At 38.1% G+C, this 17,758-nt stretch overlaps 1 protein-coding gene across 2 annotated transcripts in view; it reads left to right on the forward strand.

Annotated features, from left to right (window-relative positions):
- FBN2 (fibrillin 2) overlaps positions 1-17,758 on the forward strand; it is a 197,460-nt gene that overhangs the window by 139,744 nt on the left and 39,958 nt on the right. For both annotated transcript variants that reach the window (XM_032205669.1, XM_032205670.1), the window contains exons 25-34: positions 4,882-5,007; positions 5,765-5,890; positions 6,674-6,796; positions 6,937-7,062; positions 8,651-8,776; positions 9,912-10,034; positions 11,443-11,565; positions 13,591-13,716; positions 15,468-15,590; positions 15,974-16,096. In XM_032205669.1, the coding sequence (XP_032061560.1) occupies positions 4,882-5,007; positions 5,765-5,890; positions 6,674-6,796; positions 6,937-7,062; positions 8,651-8,776; positions 9,912-10,034; positions 11,443-11,565; positions 13,591-13,716; positions 15,468-15,590; positions 15,974-16,096 (1,245 nt within the window). The remainder of the gene's footprint in view (positions 1-4,881; positions 5,008-5,764; positions 5,891-6,673; positions 6,797-6,936; positions 7,063-8,650; positions 8,777-9,911; positions 10,035-11,442; positions 11,566-13,590; positions 13,717-15,467; positions 15,591-15,973; positions 16,097-17,758) is intronic.

Here is a 17,758-nt window from a genome sequence, read left to right on the forward strand (position 1 = left end):
TGTTCTAATGGAGATTAGGCGGAAACAGAGAGTGTTTCGCTACTGGAAGGAGGGCCAGGCGTCATGGAAAGAATACAGGGATACTGTTCGTGTTTGTAGGGAGAAAGTTCGTATGGCCAAAGCACAGCTAGAGTTGAAGCTGGCTGTGTCTGCGAGAGAAAATAAAAAGGGTTTTTTTAGATATGTAAATGGAAAAAGGAGAACTAAAGAATTCATAGGGCCGCTCCTTGATAGGGAAGGTCTCCTCACAGACAATGACATAGGCAAAGCAGAGACGCTTAACGCCTTCTTTGCCTCTGTCTTCAATGCCGATGATGGGCTTCGGGACCCAGGGTGCCCTGAGCTGGAGGGCCGGGACGGTGGGGATGACAAACTCCCAACTGACCCTGAACGTGTGCGGGATTTGCTACTCCACCTGGATCCCTACAAGTCCATGGGTCCGGATGGGATTCATCCCCGGGTGCTGAAAGAACTGGCGGATGTCATCGCGGAACCTCTTTCAATTATTTTTCAACGATCCTGGGAATTTGGAGAGGTCCCGGTAGACTGGAAGCTGGCAAATGTTGTGCCAATTTTCAAGAAGGGTCAGAAAGAAGACCCTAGCAATTACAGGCCTGTCAGTCTCACGTCAGTGCCTGGTAAAATCATGGAGAAGTTGGTTCTCGGACTTATTGAGGCGCACCTGGGGGACAAAGCAGTCATTGGTCCCAGCCAGCATGGGTTTGTGAAGGGTAGGTCCTGCCTAACTAACCTGATTTCCTTTTATGATAAGATCACCCGTATGGTGGACCGAGGGAAACCAGCTGATGTGATTTTTTTGGACTTCAGCAAGGCTTTTGACACGGTTTCCCATAGGATCCTACTGGACAAAATGTCCACCATACAGCTAAATAAAAACATCATACGATGGGTGAGCAATTGGCTAACGGGCAGGGCCCAAAGGGTTATGGTAAATGGGGCTGCGTCAGGCTGGCGGGCGGTCACCAGTGGGGTCCCTCAAGGCTCCATTTTAGGGCCGGTACTTTTCAATATTTTTATAAACGATCTGGATGTAGGAATAGAGGGTATTTTGAGCAAGTTTGCTGATGACACCAAACTTGGAGGAGTTGTGGACTCAAATGAGGGCGTAAAGGCCTTACAGAGGGATCTGGACAGGTTGGAGAGCTGGGCGATCACCAACCGCATGAGGTTCAATAAGAGCAAGTGCCGGGTCCTGCACCTGGGACGGGGAAACCCTGGCTGCACTTACAGACTGGGCGATGAGACGCTGGAGAGCAGCCTAGAAGAGAAGGATCTGGGGGTCGTGGTAGACAGCAAGTTGAATATGAGCCAGCAGTGTGCCCTGGCAGCCAGGAGGGCCAACCGTGTCCTGGGGTGCATCAAGCACGGCATCGCTAGTAGGTCAAGGGAGGTGATTGTCCCGCTCTACTCTGCGCTGGTGCGGCCTCACCTCGAGTACTGTGTGCAGTTCTGGGCACCACAGTATAAAAAGGACATGAAACTGTTGGAAAGTGTCCAGAGGAGGGCTACGAAGATGGTGAAAGGCCTGGAGGGGAAGACGTACGAAGAACGGCTGAGGTCACTGGGCCTGTTCAGCCTGGAGAAGAGGAGGCTGAGGGGAGACCTCATCACAGTCTACAACTTCCTCGTAAGGGGGTGTCAAGAGGCAGGAGACCTTTTCTCCATTAACACTAGTGACAGGACCCACGGGAACGGGGTTAAGCTGAGGCAGGGGAAATTTAGGCTGGACGTCAGGAGGGGGTTCTTCACAGAGAGGGTGGTTGCACACTGGAACAGGCTCCCCAGGGAAGTGGTCACTGCACCGAGCCTGTCTGAATTTAAGAAGAGATTGGACTGTGAACTTAGTCACATGGTCTGAACTTTTGGGTAGACCTGTGCGGTGTCAAGAGTTGGACTTGATGATCCTTAAGGGTCCCTTCCAACTCAGGATATTCTATGATTCTATGATTCTATGATTCTATGTTCCTTTCCATGTTTAAATACAATTTCCTGTGCTTCGGTTTTGTACCCATTTGTCTCTCATTTTGTCACTGGACACCACTCAGAAGGTGACTTTCTTCTTTACCTTCCCCAGAAGATATATATACACATTGATAAGACCCCCTGAGCCTTCTCTTACCCATGCTGAACATTCACATGTTCACTCTCTAAGCTTTTCTTTGCATGTCGGAACCCCAGACATCTGTCTTCTCTATGATTTTAATGAGAATTTAACAAGTACATCCATGTACTGCAGAGCCCAGAACTGAATGTACCACTCCATATGTAGTCTTATTGGTGTTGAGGGTGATGTTCACCCCCCTCCAGCCTGCTTGTGGTGCACTTTCTAATGCAGCCCAGGATGATGTTGACCTTCACTGCATGGGGCACATTTCTGCACCATGTTAAGTTTGTTCCCCAGGATCCCCGGGTCCTTTTCTGCAAACCTACTATCCAGTTGGTCAGTCCCCAGCCTGTGCTGTTGCATCTGTTTATTCCGCCCTGGGGGCATCACTATTTGTTGATGAGAGGTTCCAGTTTGCTTATTTCTTCAGCCTCGCAAGGCAGAATTGAATGGCAGCACAACCATCTGGTACATTAACCACTCTTTCTTCTGTCACCTGCCAACTTGCCAAGGGTGCATTCTGACCCATCATCTTGATCATTAAAGATGATTAACAGTATTTGTCCCATTATTGACCCCTGAGGTATACCACTAGCAACCAATGTCTAGCTGGGCTTTGTGACACTGATCACAACCCTTTGAACCTGGCAGTTCATCCAGTTTTAAGTCCACTCCACTGTGTCCTCATCTAGATCATATATTATCAGTTTGTCTGCTAGGGTCTTAGGGAAGACAGTGTCAAATGCCTTTCTAAAGTTAAAACGAAAAGCATTCACTGCTCGCTCATTCATTGATCTAGACATTTCATTGATGAACACTGTCAGGTTAGTTAGCTCTGACTTTCCCTTTGAATCTCTGCTAATCATACCCTTTCACTTCCATGTAATTCCTGTGTTTGAAAATGGCTTCCAGGATTCTTTGCTCTATCACCTTCCCAGAGACTGAAGTGAGGCTGAATGGTCTGGATCCTCCTTTTTGCCCTTTTTGAAGATAGGATTAATATTCACTTTCCTCCCATCCAGAAGATCGTCACCTAATTGCCATGCCCTTTCAAAGATCATCTGTAGTGACCTCACAGTGACACCGGTCAGCTCCCTTTGCACTCATGCATGCAACTCTTGAGGTTCCATGGATCAGCACATGGCCCCATTGTTTAAATGTTCCTTGACTTCTCTGACTGAGGAATGAGTCTTCCTGATTCCAGACTTTTCCACTGATTTTAGGCCTCAAATTCCTGAAAGCAAACGTGACCAGTAAAGATGTATGCAACGACAGTATTGAATATCTTGTCTTCTTCCAGGCATCCTAGGTTACCAGTTCCATTCAGCACTGGGCTCATATTTTCCCTCATCTTCTGTGTGCTGATGCTCTGCATGTGAAAGACTTTCTTGTTGCCCTTTACAACCCTTGCCAAGGTCAAATCCTGGTGGCATCCCTGCATACTCAAACAGTGCTTCAGTATGCCTCCTGGGTCGCCTATGCCTGCTTTTGTGTATTTTATGCTTCATTTTTATGTTTGAGTTCTGTCAGGAGTATTCTGTGCTCCTTGATTGAACTCAAGTGCATGGTTCTGTGGCCTCCACGCAGGCTTCCTGTCACCTTTCCTTGGTTTCCTGTATATTATGATGCTTGAAAACAGAGTCATCAAAATATCATTGCCCAAATCACTGAAAAAATATAGTAAGGAAGCTAAACTGTGGAAACCTTCAGGAGAGACGGACACTCTCTGCAAATGCAGAGAAAGAATACTGTTTGGTTTCTGTAAGTCAGAGGCAAGGAAGCAAGATGTCAGGTAAATACACAGAGAGTGAGAAAATAAGAAGAGAAAGAAATGACTTCTTGAAGGCCTTTTGCAGAAACTAAGAAAAGGAAGGCATGCTGAATTAAAACGTTTTAGAGCTTTGAGAATTAGCCAAACAGGAGTCTATCAAAAGATAAATTGGATTCTATCATCAGCCAGTTTCTCTCGTTTTGTGAATAACCTGCAAAACCCTATGATGTCTTGGCTATTTCTTAGGCGAATGAAGTCTACCTATTTGAATAAAATACTAGTCTACCTATTTGAATAAATGTCTTTATTTCAAGGGTAGCTAGTCATGCTTCCTGGGAGTCCAAAAGTGTGAGTGCTTCCTGCACCTTGAAGGTCCATTGTTCATATTTCTTTCCATATCTATAGTGTTAGCTGTTTTTTTCAGGTTCATGAGTCAAATATTCAGTTTTCCATTGTAAGTTGTAACATGTCTATTTCTCAGCCGCATATCCACATACACAGTAGTTATCAAGCTATCTATCCTTTTACTATCCTTTCAGTTAAAAATTTACACGCATGTCCCCATTAACTGCGATCCATGGACAACAATTTCAATGCATGCCTGAAATGGGTATCTGGTTAAATTTAGAAGGTAACTTTTTTTGAAAATTGCAACTGAATGTTAATACATTGCTCAAAATGATGACCATCCAAACAGATGCTATCTTTTCTTGTCTCATGTGTCTCTAAGAGCACTTAATTTTGAATGATACATTTATCTTATTTTCTTGAAAAAAAAGCCCAACTTATTTTAAAATTCAGTAACATAAAGGACTTTTGTTTTGCAGTGTTACATAGAATAAGGAAAGGAGGAACACTGCTTCAATTAAACCTTCTTTTTATTTGTGACCTCCAGATTTTGTCACTTCCAGGCACTGAGAATTGCTTTTCCCTTTGTTGCTCCTTAGTAATGATTTTATACTTTCTTTCCCTGGTTTATTTTCAGATATTGATGAATGTGAACGCAACCCTCTACTGTGTAGAGGTGGCACTTGTGTGAACACAGAAGGGAGTTTTCAGTGTGACTGTCCTGTGGGACATGAACTGTCACCATCACATGAGGAATGCATTGGTGAGTTTCAACTAAGGATAGCAGTCTTCTCCTCTCTATGAAGAGCAGTCATTTGTGCTATGAAAACTTTTTGTCACTGGCAAGGATGTTGCCTTAGGAATATCTCAAACAAATTCATGTTCCTTCTTTGAATAACTTCAAATAAAATAAATACCTGCAAATTAAATCCCTATAGAAGATCCTGTAAAATTTCCAGTGCCCTCAGCACTTTTGGCTTCAAAGAGGAGTTTTTTAGCAGGCCTCTAAGGGTTATTAAGCAGCTCGAAGGACTGTACCACTCATGTTGGCCATTTTCAATTAAAAGGCATAAAAGCATAAAGTGAACCTTTTTCCTACAATCACAAAAAAAAAGTGTTTCTGTCCCACAGTGAAATGCAGTTCTCCTTTTTGCACATAATTCACTACTGAAGGGGTTAAAAAAAAAAAAAAAAAAAAAAAAAAGCCATAAATCATATAATCATATTACATCTTTGTCTTCTGTGTTTGATGAATAGTCATTGCAAGAGTTGGCTTAAACCAGCAGATTGGAGTACCATGGACTTTCTGAGGGGTTCTGCTACAGTTAATATTCACAGAACAAAATGAAGAAAATAAACGTTTGGTCACTGTTTCAGACATACTGTTTAGGGTCCATACCTTGAACAAGAATGAGCTAAGAGCCAGAAATTGAAAGTGTCTGAAATCCACTGGTTTAAAATGTATTCCTTACCCCCTTTCTCTGACTAAGAAATAATTGATATAAATGATTATTTTCCAGATATAAATGAATGCTCACTAAGTGACAATCTCTGCAGAAATGGCAAATGTGTGAACATGATTGGAACATACCAGTGTTCCTGTAACTCTGGATACCAGGCTACTTCTGACCGACAAGGCTGCATAGGCAAGTGCTGTATGCCTTAACCTATGTATTTGTACTTAAGCGTGTATTGTTTCATATGACTTTGCCTCTATTTCATGCAGAGCCATCTTCTCATTTTCTGCTATCAAGTATATCATGACCTATTGTGGACATTTCACCTTAAGAGTATTAAGAAAGTGTAACACCGTTGCTGTACTGAACTCTGAAACATGCTTTGAGAAAATAAGACTCTTATGATGCTATGCCATTAAAATCATAAGCTTGAGTGTGAAACAATGAGAAAATATTGCTCCATTTCTTAGTTGAGAAAGAACAGCCCAAGCACATATAGTTTTTATTCTACTTACTGTATATGTTTCTAAAAATCCTACACTTTAGTAATACTGAACTATGTATTTGTCAGCACATAGGCAATGAGAGCAGAGGGTCTGAGATTTTTTTTTGTTGCTGCTTTTGCTTATTTTTTGCAATTACACAAATTTGTGCTGCATATCAAGTGTACATGAAACTTTAGTTTCTTAGGGCTTTTCTTTCTTTTTCTTTCCACCTGTTGTCTTTTCCCCCTTTGTTAAACCTGTATCTTTAATAATATATGTGAATATAAATAACTTAAAAGTAGTCACTTGCTCCCATAGATGAAAATGCAGTTGAAAGAGGGAAGGAAGGCTGAACAAAATCTAAATAAAGGGAGTGTAGTGTGAGAATGAAAACTCAAGATCATCACTGGCAAACTGCTTCATCTCTTAAGTAAAATGACTTATCCTTATAAAAGTAGACTTACTGTAACTTATGTTGCTTCCCCAGATATTGATGAATGTATGATAATGAATGGAGGCTGCGACACCCACTGCACTAACTCCGAAGGCAGCTATGAATGTAGCTGCAGTGATGGTTATGCTCTAATGCCAGATGTCAGGACATGTGCAGGTAGTTTTTAATATCATTATGGGTTTTCATTAAAAATAGATTGAAAGTTCCAGCATGGCGCCTTTCAGCCAATCTAAATATGGTATTCTGTTAGCCAGTCTGTATCAGTGTGACAGAGTTATTTTCTCCTTTTATTTCAGATATTGATGAATGTGAAAACAATCCAGATATCTGTGATGGTGGGCAATGTACTAACATTCCAGGGGAGTATCGCTGTCTCTGTTATGATGGATTTATGGCATCTATGGACATGAAAACTTGCATTGGTAAGTAGCTGTACAAACCAAAGGTAATGAAAGTCCAAAAATTGTACAACTCATGCTTTGGAGTCTTTGAAGGGATAATGGAGGCAGGTTATAGAACTATGTATGTAAATGTTAAAAAAAAAAAAAAATCTACCAATCTGTCTTGCTACAGTATAAATGTCAAGAAGTGTAGCAGAAAATTTGAAAAGTCCATATGCATAAATAAACCCCTGTAATTTCAAAAATAGGATTGATATAATTGTAATTGTAGGATTTGCCTAAAACTTCACTATAGAGAAGAAAATGTTTGGGTGCCCCAGCATTTTCTTCTGTCTCTTGTAAATGTTTTAGTTTATCCTCTCAACTACATTAATTTACTATGAGTGATTATGAAGGAAATCAAAATAAAAATACTTCTTCAAATTAAATAAACCTGTTTAGATAGTTCTACTGTTTATACAAAACCCTAATATTTTACATTTAATGTTTTCTATATACTATACTTTAAGGTGGTTTGGGCTATATTAATAAAATTATATTTTGTGAACATCTGTCAAATAAACCTTTCATTACTCATTTTACACATGTGCACACTGAGTAGAAACTAATCGTATGTAGTGCTGAATAAACTGTCATAGAATCATAGAATATCTCTAGTTGGAATGAACAAGGATCATCAAGTCTAACTCATGACTGCACAGGACCACCCAAGAATCAAACCATATGTCTGAGAGCATTGTCCAAATGCTTCCTGAAATCTGGCAGGCTCAGTGCTGTGACCACTTCCTTGGGAAGCTTATTCCAGTGCCCAACCACCCTCTGGGTGCAGAACCTTTCCCTAACTCCCAGCCTGACCCTCCCCTGTCCCAGCTCCATGCTGTTCCCTCGGGTCCTGTCTCTGTCTCCAGAAAGCAGAGCTCAGCGCCTGCCCCTCCACACCCCTTGTGAAGAAGCTGCAGGCCGCCATGAAGTCTCCCATCAGCATCCACCTCTCTAAGCTGAATAAGGGACCTCAGATAGTCCTCAGATGTCTTTCCCTCTAGACTCTTCACTATCTTTGTCACTCTCCTTTGAATGCTCCCTAAAAGTTTTATATTTTTCTTATATTGTGGTGCACACAACTGGACACAGAGCTCAAGGTGAGGACACACCAGCGTGGACACACCAGCAGTGCAGGACAATCTCTTCAGTCAACTGGCTAGCTATGCTGTGCTTGATGCATCTCAGAATACAGTTGGCCCATTTGGCTGTCATGGCCCACTGTTAACTCATATTCTACTTGCCATTGACCAGAACCCCCACATACTCCTGGGCTGCTCTCCAGCTTCTCATCCCTCTGTATGTATAGCCAGGGCTGCCCCTTCCTGAGTGCAGAATCCAGCACTTGCTCTTGTTAAACTTCATGTGGGTTGGTGATGGCCCAGCTCTCTAATTTGTCAAGATCTCTCTGTAAGGCCTCTTCACCCCTGAGGAAGTCAAATGGCTCCTCTTTATGTGCTTCTGGTATTTTCACCTCAACAACAATATTCCAAAAAGACAAAGTATGCTGTTAGGTGACACTTAGGTGTTAGTAATTTTTAAGTAACAATGAATTTATGTGCACTTACAGATGTAAATGAATGTGATTTGAATTCCAACATCTGTATGTTTGGGGAGTGTGAAAACACTAAAGGTTCATTCATTTGTCACTGCCAGCTAGGATATTCGGTCAAGAAAGGAACCACTGGATGCACAGGTAAATTTCTGTCATATGTGTTACAGTGTGTAGATATCTTGATTGGCTTTCAGGTAAAATAAATGCACAAGTGTTCACACACAAGTGAGAGAGTGTAATTTCTACCATTAGGTAGTAAATGTAGGAGTCTAACTATATTACATGTATCAGCATGTATCCAGGAGTTTGAAAAGGTTTGCTCTTTGACCAACATCAATGTGATATAAGAGACCTCATATGTAACTGCAGTTTTAAAGGCAAAACTTTTTTTGCTATAGACTGGAGGAATATCTAGTACCAAATAGAACCTGACTAGGTATGGCAGCATCTGTGGTAGAAGTATTTAATCTGTACCCATTTGTCATGCATACTCAAAGTATAAACTCATATATCAACTACAGCTGTGAGAAATGACCCAGGAGTCTAAGGTCAAAAGGGGAAAAAAATAGAATAAAAGAATGAAAATTAAAAAAAAAAAATGGTGTAAGAAGGAAAGTATATGCCTTCCTTCTTACCCATGCTAAGAAATTTTAAAGAATCATAGTAATGCAGTTTCAAACTGTACAACTTCCTGTGCTAAATGGCATCTTTCTGCAGGGTGGTCTACTCTGTTAGGGGGAAGCTGAGGTCATCCAAAATGACTCTTCTCGGAAGGTTGATGGAATTCCTCCTGTAATTCCGTGTATAAGAATTTGTTTTATAGTTTCAGAAATCTAGGACAAGTCATTTCTATAACTGCAATGTGCCCACACAATCAAGGATGTCAACCCATTTTAGGCATATGAGCATACTTGTCTGTAAGACAGCTTTAATTTCACACCAAAAAGCAACTATAGGAAATCAAACTAATTTTACCATGTTTACTAACAAAGAACAAATGAAAAGTATATGAAATGAATATATAATGAATAACAAATGAAAATATAATGAAAGTACAATTGAAAATGCAAGTATCACTATTATTAATTTATAAAATAATGTCACTTGCTTGAATATGGTTTTGCTTGCTTGAATATAGCATATGGTTTTGAACTTTTTGGTTTTTTAAAGGATTGCAAAACTATGCAATGGAAATTAGTAAAATCCAAGGGAAACATCATTTGTAATATTATGGTTCTCCTGATGTAAATACTAACAGTTTATTTTGTGCTTCTAGATGTGGATGAGTGTGAAATTGGTGCTCACAACTGTGACATGCATGCCTCATGTGTCAATGTACCAGGAAGTTTTAAATGTAGTTGCAGAGAGGGATGGGTTGGGAATGGCATTAAATGTATTGGTAAGTATATAGAAAAATTAAGTTTTTTTCTCTCTCTTTTTTTTTTCTTTTTCCTTTTTTCCCTTTTTCCTTTTTTTTTTTTTCTTTTTTTAACAAAACATGCAATATGACTGTGATTACTCCATTAGAAACAAAAGTATTATTCATCTATTTGCTGCACTCTGTGGATAGATGAGTATACAAGATTCTTATGTTTGGGGAGTTCGCTTTTTTTTTTTTTTTTTTAAATATATTTAAAAATATATATATTTAAAAAAAAAAAAAAAAATTTTTTTTTCAAGAGCCTCTCTGTGTAACATCCTACTGTGTTAAATACGTATTTTGCAAAGTTTATATACAACAGCTAGAATGGGCAAAATACAAAATTCAGTCAAAAATAAGGTGGAGTTTGTTTTGAGATTTCCTGCCATTAAGATATTATTTCTGTTACTTAATACCATTTTTCTGGGAAAAAAAAATCCTGTAGTATTTCTAGTTAATAGGCCTAATATAAAGCAGGTTGGACCTGAAGTATGGGAAACTTGATTCTACATTTGCTGGGCTGCTACAGTCACATTATGTCTCCTTGCCTTTGTTTTTAACTTTGGTGTGTAAAAGAGATTGTAATATTTACCTATTTTGCATAACATTTTGGGACCTGTGGAAGACAAGATTCACTTAAAAATTAGGCTTTATTGGTATAATATATGAAAGAAAAAGTACCTGTATTATGAGATTTTACTACAAGCCAGATTTTGTAAGATTTTAAAGCTATTTTAAAGCTATGCTAAATAAGACATCCTATTTGATGGTAAGATATGTTGTTACATGTTGTTAAGATAGCTCCTGGGTACAGAATGTTCCTCCAGGAGTCCCTTATACAGATGTCTGCTGATGGGCAAGGCAGAGTGTGGAAAGGGCCATCAGGTACCACATATCATGTGTCACAGTGCAGCACCTGATACTAACTTACATCATGCACTCAGATGGCCATTTCCATCAAGTCAAGTTGCAATTGCCATTTAGCGGCAGGAGAGTCTTCTGTTTTTGTTGTTGGTTTGGTTTGATTTGGTTTGGCTTGTGTTATTTTTAAATCCAAATTGGCATCCAAGTTAGTAGTAAAGCTTGCATTGATTTTCATAGCATTAGGTTGGTTTTGTGTTCTGTTCATTGAGAAGGCTCATCAGATGTGTGTTAGATTTTCACCTCACCATATCTCTTTGTTCTGTTATTTTCAACACACTTTAATTCCAAGTTCTTTATCAGGATATTAACATTTAAGTAATGATGTCAACGTTGACTCCAATGAATCAGCTGAATTCCATCCATTGTGTAGATGTTGTATGCTTGTTTAGTTTGACAGTTAATTGCAAGCAAAGTACACTAACTGCTGTATTACTGCTTATGCTCTTTTGTCCCTGATGTGTAGATCTTGATGAATGCTCCAATGGGACACACCAGTGCAGCGTGAATGCTCAGTGTGTAAATACCCCAGGGTCATACCGCTGCGCATGTGCAGAGGGATTCACAGGGGATGGATTTACTTGTTCTGGTAAGAAGTTTCTGTGAAAGCTGATTTGCCACTACTGGTTTCTGCTTCATGGGAACGCTGCAAAATTAGACCCAAGCCCAAAGTGCAAGAGAATAAATATAAAAATGTCTATTAAGACCCATCTCCTGAACAAATGTTAACAAAGGCAGTTGACCCTTCGATTTGCATGCCAAACTGGATGCAGTGAGACCAGTTGTTGTGTGAAACTCCTGTGTGCTCTTTTCTCCTTTTCCTTTTGCTCTTTTTTGAATGTGAATGTGCAGTTTCAAGAGGACAAGGATTCAGCTGTCATTGACCCTGCTCTGTTGACTGGGTCTGTCTCTGACAGGGAAGAGATATTTCATTTTGCCCTCACTAGGGGAAAGAGGACTGAATTGGATGTAATCATTAATGATTAAATCATTATTTTTAATGATTTTCTTTTAAATAAAAACAAGTTGCAATTGAAAAATGTTGCCCATTATCTCTGCATTTAAGTTTTTTTGAACATCATTTACCATACAGAAAGTGTTTCAAAATCACTCGAAGTATAAGAGATTGTATAAAGTGTAAGGATTTTATATAAGACATAAACTTATGAGCATTGAATTGCTGTGTTTTCTATCACTTACGGAGTGGAAATGCAACAGTGTCTCTGCTCTACAGTTCTTATTTGTTCTGTATGAGGTCAGCAGTTTTTAAGGTTTGAAGGAATGCATCGTAAGAGTAGTAAAATAAAGAAAGTAACGTGAACACATTCAGTATTAGCTAACTAACCAAAATCAATTTACACCTTAAATATTATTAAAACTTAATATAACAATCAGTCAGAAGACTTATTACTATTAGTTTTTGATCTCAGAAGTAGGATCTTCATATTTGGTTTATTGATGTGTGTTTCAAGTTTGTGGCTAATGAACATGAATTTTAATCCCTATTGTTTATGCTTCACATTTGTAAATATAAAATTTAATTTAATTCACAATTTTGCTCTTTTTTAGAGCTATCAAAAATCTTAGAAAAGTGAAAATGAGCCATGTTTTTTGAAAGGACCGATGCTCAAAGTAACACTTACAAAGAATGTTTCATGTCAGACTAACAGAGCAATATCATAGAATCACAGAATCATCTAGGTTGGAAGAAACTGCCAAGATCATCTAGTCCAACCTCTGACCTAACACTAACAAGTCCTCCACTAAACCACTAAACCATATCACTAAGCTCTACATCTAAAGGTCTTTTAAAGACATCGAGGGATGGTAACTCAACCACTTTCCTGGGCAGCCTATTCCAATGCCTCACAACCCTCTCGGTAAAGCAGTTCTTCCTAATATCGAACCTAAACCTCCCCTGGTGCATTGTTAGCCCATTCCCCCTCATCCTGTCACCAGGCACATGGGAGAATAGACCAACCCCCACCTCGCTACAGCCTCCTTTAAGGTACTTACAGAGAGTGATAAGGTCGCCCCAGAGCCTCCTTTTCTCCAGGCTGAACAATCCGAGCTCCCTCAGCCCTTCCTCTTAAGACTTGTTCTCCAGAGCCCTCACCAGCTTTGTTGCCATTCTCTGGACTCACTTGAGCACCTCGATGTCCTTCTTGTAGTGAGGCTAAAATAAAAAAGCTGAACACAGTACTTGAGGTGCAGCCTCACCAGAGCAGAGTACAATATATAACATAAATATATAATATATATTATTAATTATTAATATATATTATATACATATATAACAGAAAATAAAGCTTTGACTTTCTGAGCAAAGCATTCAATGAATTTATCAGACATAATATTACTGAAACTGAAAACCTTGCATTATTAAAACAAATAATTCTAATAATAATAATAATAATAATAATAGGTAAGAATCTTAGCAGGGTAGAAGGAGTCATTTTGGAAATGACATTAGATTTGCCTTTCTCCATTCTTTCAATTTGGTTCATCTTCAGGTGTAAACAATTTGTTTTATATCAATAAAACTCTGCAAATGGTAGGATAAAATTATTTGTATTTGGACATGTGGTTTCAAAGAAATTCCTGTCTCCCACAGATATCGATGAGTGTGCAGAAAATGTTAATCTGTGTGAAAACGGACAGTGTTTGAATGTCCCTGGTGCATACCGTTGTGAGTGTGAGATGGGATTCACTCCCTCCTCGGACAGCAAGTCATGCCAAGGTAAGCTACCAGTACTTCAAGTTCATTTTCTGAGTTTGGATTGGCTGCCATAAAGCAAACAACGAGAACTTCTGGAAGTACCTCAACCTGGAAGCAGAATACGTAACACATGCTTCACATATAAAACTAATTTATTCAACTAAGGATTATTTTGCAGTCTTAATTATGTTGAAGGTAGCTTTCATCTCTTTATGAAGTTTTCCTGGCTGCGGCCCAGAAATCTCAGCAGTTTGGCTTGGAAATTTTGTGTTGGTGTTTTTTTTTGTTACTATTTCTCTTAGTCTTGTCACTAGTGAATAGTGTGTGGAAAAAACCTGCATTCATCTCTATTTTATTTAATGTGCTTACATAGGAAATATAAACTGCATTGAGTGACCTCATTTTTAATAAACCATATTTGACAACTTTGTAATAATCCTTGAAGTGTGTCCTGAAGATTTTTTTATCATCATCCTTTCACTCTGTGTATTGTAGATCATCTGAAGTAGAGAAGAAATGATTCTCTCTCTAATCCAGTGGAGCTTCTGTTTCTTGTTGTATTCTTACACCCTTTTTCAGTTTAACATGAAAACCATGTATTACATAAATTCTTTTTAATTAATGTTCCAAAGCATTTTACTTTAGTGGCATGTTCACATATTCATGTGCACATGTATGAGTCAGACTTCAGGCTTGTGAAAAATTATCTAAGAAGTGTTCTGGTCAGAGCTATTGTAATTACTGAATATTATCAGTTGTTTAACTTAGCAAATTTCTCAGTGCAACTCAGTTAGCCATTTTATAATCATGCCAATGTTCCAATGTTCAAAAATAAATAAATAAATAAATAAATAAATAAATCAGCCAATTGGTATATTGATAAACAAAATATTCTAGAAATTTCTCTAATTCTAGAGACAGTAAGTCATGCAATTTTGGCTTTTCAGTGGGTCCACAATAATGTGCTGAAAAACAAATTGAAGAATTTTGGACAAAAAACTTGGTATATTATTGTGATTCCAAAAGAAGTGACTCTTTGGCTGATTTCTGCCATCAAGGGATAAAATCTAAAGCCTGTATTTAGTGCGGTAATTGCAATATTTCACCTGATTTCTAAAGAAACCCCTTGACATATTAGTATATTAGCTTCTCAATGATACACTCTTTTCCACAACTTTATAAAGCTTATCTTAACACAGATTATCTTTCTGACCCAATTCAGAGGTCATTTCATGGCTATAGTCCAATTTAGAAAACTTGCTTTAATTTCCAGTTTAAATTAATTGAGAACCATTGGATACTAGGCATTTATCTTAAATTTTTCATCCAAAAACTTAACCCAATCCCCATCATTCCAAAGTTACCCTTTCGCATACATTACTATAAAGAGGCATTACATCACTTCTCAAGCTTCGACTAAAGCAAGCAAGCCAAGTTCACCACAGATCTTTCATTCACTCCTGAACTGTGTATCCAGAATTCCAAGTGAAAATTTAGCTGTGCTTAGTAAAACGGTATCAATGCTGTCTGCTTTCCTGTCTCTGCTAAAAATAGCTCACTAGAGCTGCATTCACCTTTTGCACAGATGCTTTATTTTAGAAATTTAGGAATCTTGCTATTGGACAGTACCTGCCAATTTTTTTCATCTTTTATTAATTTTCTTCCACTCAGAAGTTGTATGTGTCTTCATTCGCACTTTGCAATACAACACACTATTATAACATTAATATGGTAACAGTATCTAATTTTCTTTTCTTAATATATTCCTTCAGATATTGATGAATGCTCCTTCCAAAATATATGTGTGTTTGGTACCTGCAATAATCTACCAGGAATGTTTCATTGCATCTGTGATGATGGCTATGAACTAGATAGAACCGGAGGAAACTGTACAGGTATATTTCTTCTTTTCAGAAATATGTCAAGGCTAAATAAATACCCTTTTAATTGCAGTGGGTTGTTTGAAACAGGAGTTCACAACATGTATTTTATTCTCTAGCAGCTATACAAGCACATCTTTTTCCACCAAATAAGGAGTTTTTAGCATTGTATGCTTTTGATTTAGTTTAAGAATTAAATTTAAAAAATGCTTTTTATATATGCAGCTGCATGATGGTTATTCTTAAGTGTTTGATGAATTATTAGCAGCTCTTTGCTTCAATTTCAGGTAGAAATAACTGGTATTTGAAAATTTCTTGCCTGTTTTGCTTTAAAATGTAAAATGATTCCTCTTTTCCATCAAGTGAATGGATTTATAAATATAGCCTTCCTATTTCAGATATTGATGAATGTGCTGATCCCATTAACTGTGTTAATGGTCTCTGTGTAAATACTCCTGGGAGGTATGAATGTAATTGCCCTCCAGATTTCCAGCTGAATCCTACTGGGGTGGGTTGTGTGGGTAAGTAAAAGCTACTTAAAGTATCACTGTAGAAATCAAATGAATAATCATGTTAGATGGATACTAGATATATCAAACATGGGTAGTTTTGGTCTGTCTTCGAAGGCAGCGTGCCTGTTTTGATGCACTTGAGGGTAGCAAGATACAAAAATTATCATTCACTTGCTGATCCTGCTGTATAGTTTTCTAGAGCTTATTAGTTCTTGTAAATGACTGATGGTGTTTATAAAGTCTTTAAAATACACTTTTTAAAAATTTGTTCAAACATATATTATTTGTATTTCCATTTTCCTCAAAGTTGCCAGTTCTTTGTTTAAGTCTAAACTGGAATTAAAACTGCTTATGGTGCCCATTTAACTAATAACAAACTCAAAAGCACATTTCACTGTAGTTTAATTCTCTCTGGCATAATCATCTCTGCCTTATACTGACATAAATGGAATTTTCATATTGTATCTTCTACTTTCATTACATTTTTCCACTTGGTATAAGACTGTCATGTGATTAGAATATATAAGAGCAATCAGTCTAGGGAAGTTTTCGGGAAAGTAGTGTTGAAAGAAGTTCAGCTCTGAAGATTTGTGTGGGATCCTGGGAAAGCCTTTTAGTTTTTTGTTTGGAGACCATCCTTTTTATTTTAATACTTGGGGAAGACTCAGACTTGCACAAATTGAGAAGTAGAAATCTGCCCGTTTTCTAAATACTGGCAATACTACTATAGTGTGGTAATAAATAATTATATTCTAGACAAATCATTTCTATAGAAATGCATATTTCCTTCAGAACACATTTTATTGCTCATTTTTTCCATGTGTCTCTCTTTTCTGTGTACATTCTCTCTAGCAACTGTAGAGTCCCAAGTGAGAGTCCAAGTCCTCCCTCTCAGAAGAAAAAAAAATTTAATAAGAAAGTGAAAGAAAAACTGTTTGACCCTACTTTATTTCTGTCTCGAGGAAGTACTACTAGGCCTCTCTCATACTTAAACACTCTTTTCCTTTCCCCTGTGTAAGAAATATTTTTAGTTCCTCAGTGACTGCCTGCACAGAAAAGAGAAGTTCCTGAGGTTTAGACTGCTGGACAAATGTGTTTTTTGTTTGGTTTGTTTTGTTTTAACCTCAGTTTCAGAGATTTGCAGAACTGTAATCCTCTTGTCTATATGGCAGGAACTGTAACTCTCAGATGCACAATTTACATCTCTATATAGCCTGATTTCATGATGAAGTGCAAAAAACATTCACTGAACATTCAGCTTTTGTTTTTAATAGGAGTGTGCAAAGCCTCTGCTTCTCATGAAATATCATCAGATTAAGATAACAACTAAGTCCTGTTCCATGAATGAAATGGCACTTCAATGCCCTTTTTTTAGAAGCCCTTTAAGAGATGGGGGCATCAAGTGCAAATAAAGACATCTTAGTTATACATTATACGATTTTAAACGTTGATAGGTTTTGATCTGTTTCCTTTCAACAGCAGCATTCATAATATTTCTAGAGGATTAAATGAGTTAACATGGGCAAAGGAAACACCAAGACAATTGCCATTCCAATGCAGCTATACTAATTCTGTTTTAAGAGGTGTTATACTTTGGATATGTCTACCATACTGACTTATGCAGGCCAAAGAGGGAAGAATTAAAGTTCATTTTGCTTGTGATCTGTTATA

Source organism: Aythya fuligula, chromosome Z (genome assembly GCF_009819795.1).
Source record: "Aythya fuligula isolate bAytFul2 chromosome Z, bAytFul2.pri, whole genome shotgun sequence".
Lineage (NCBI taxonomy): Eukaryota > Metazoa > Chordata > Aves > Anseriformes > Anatidae > Aythya > Aythya fuligula.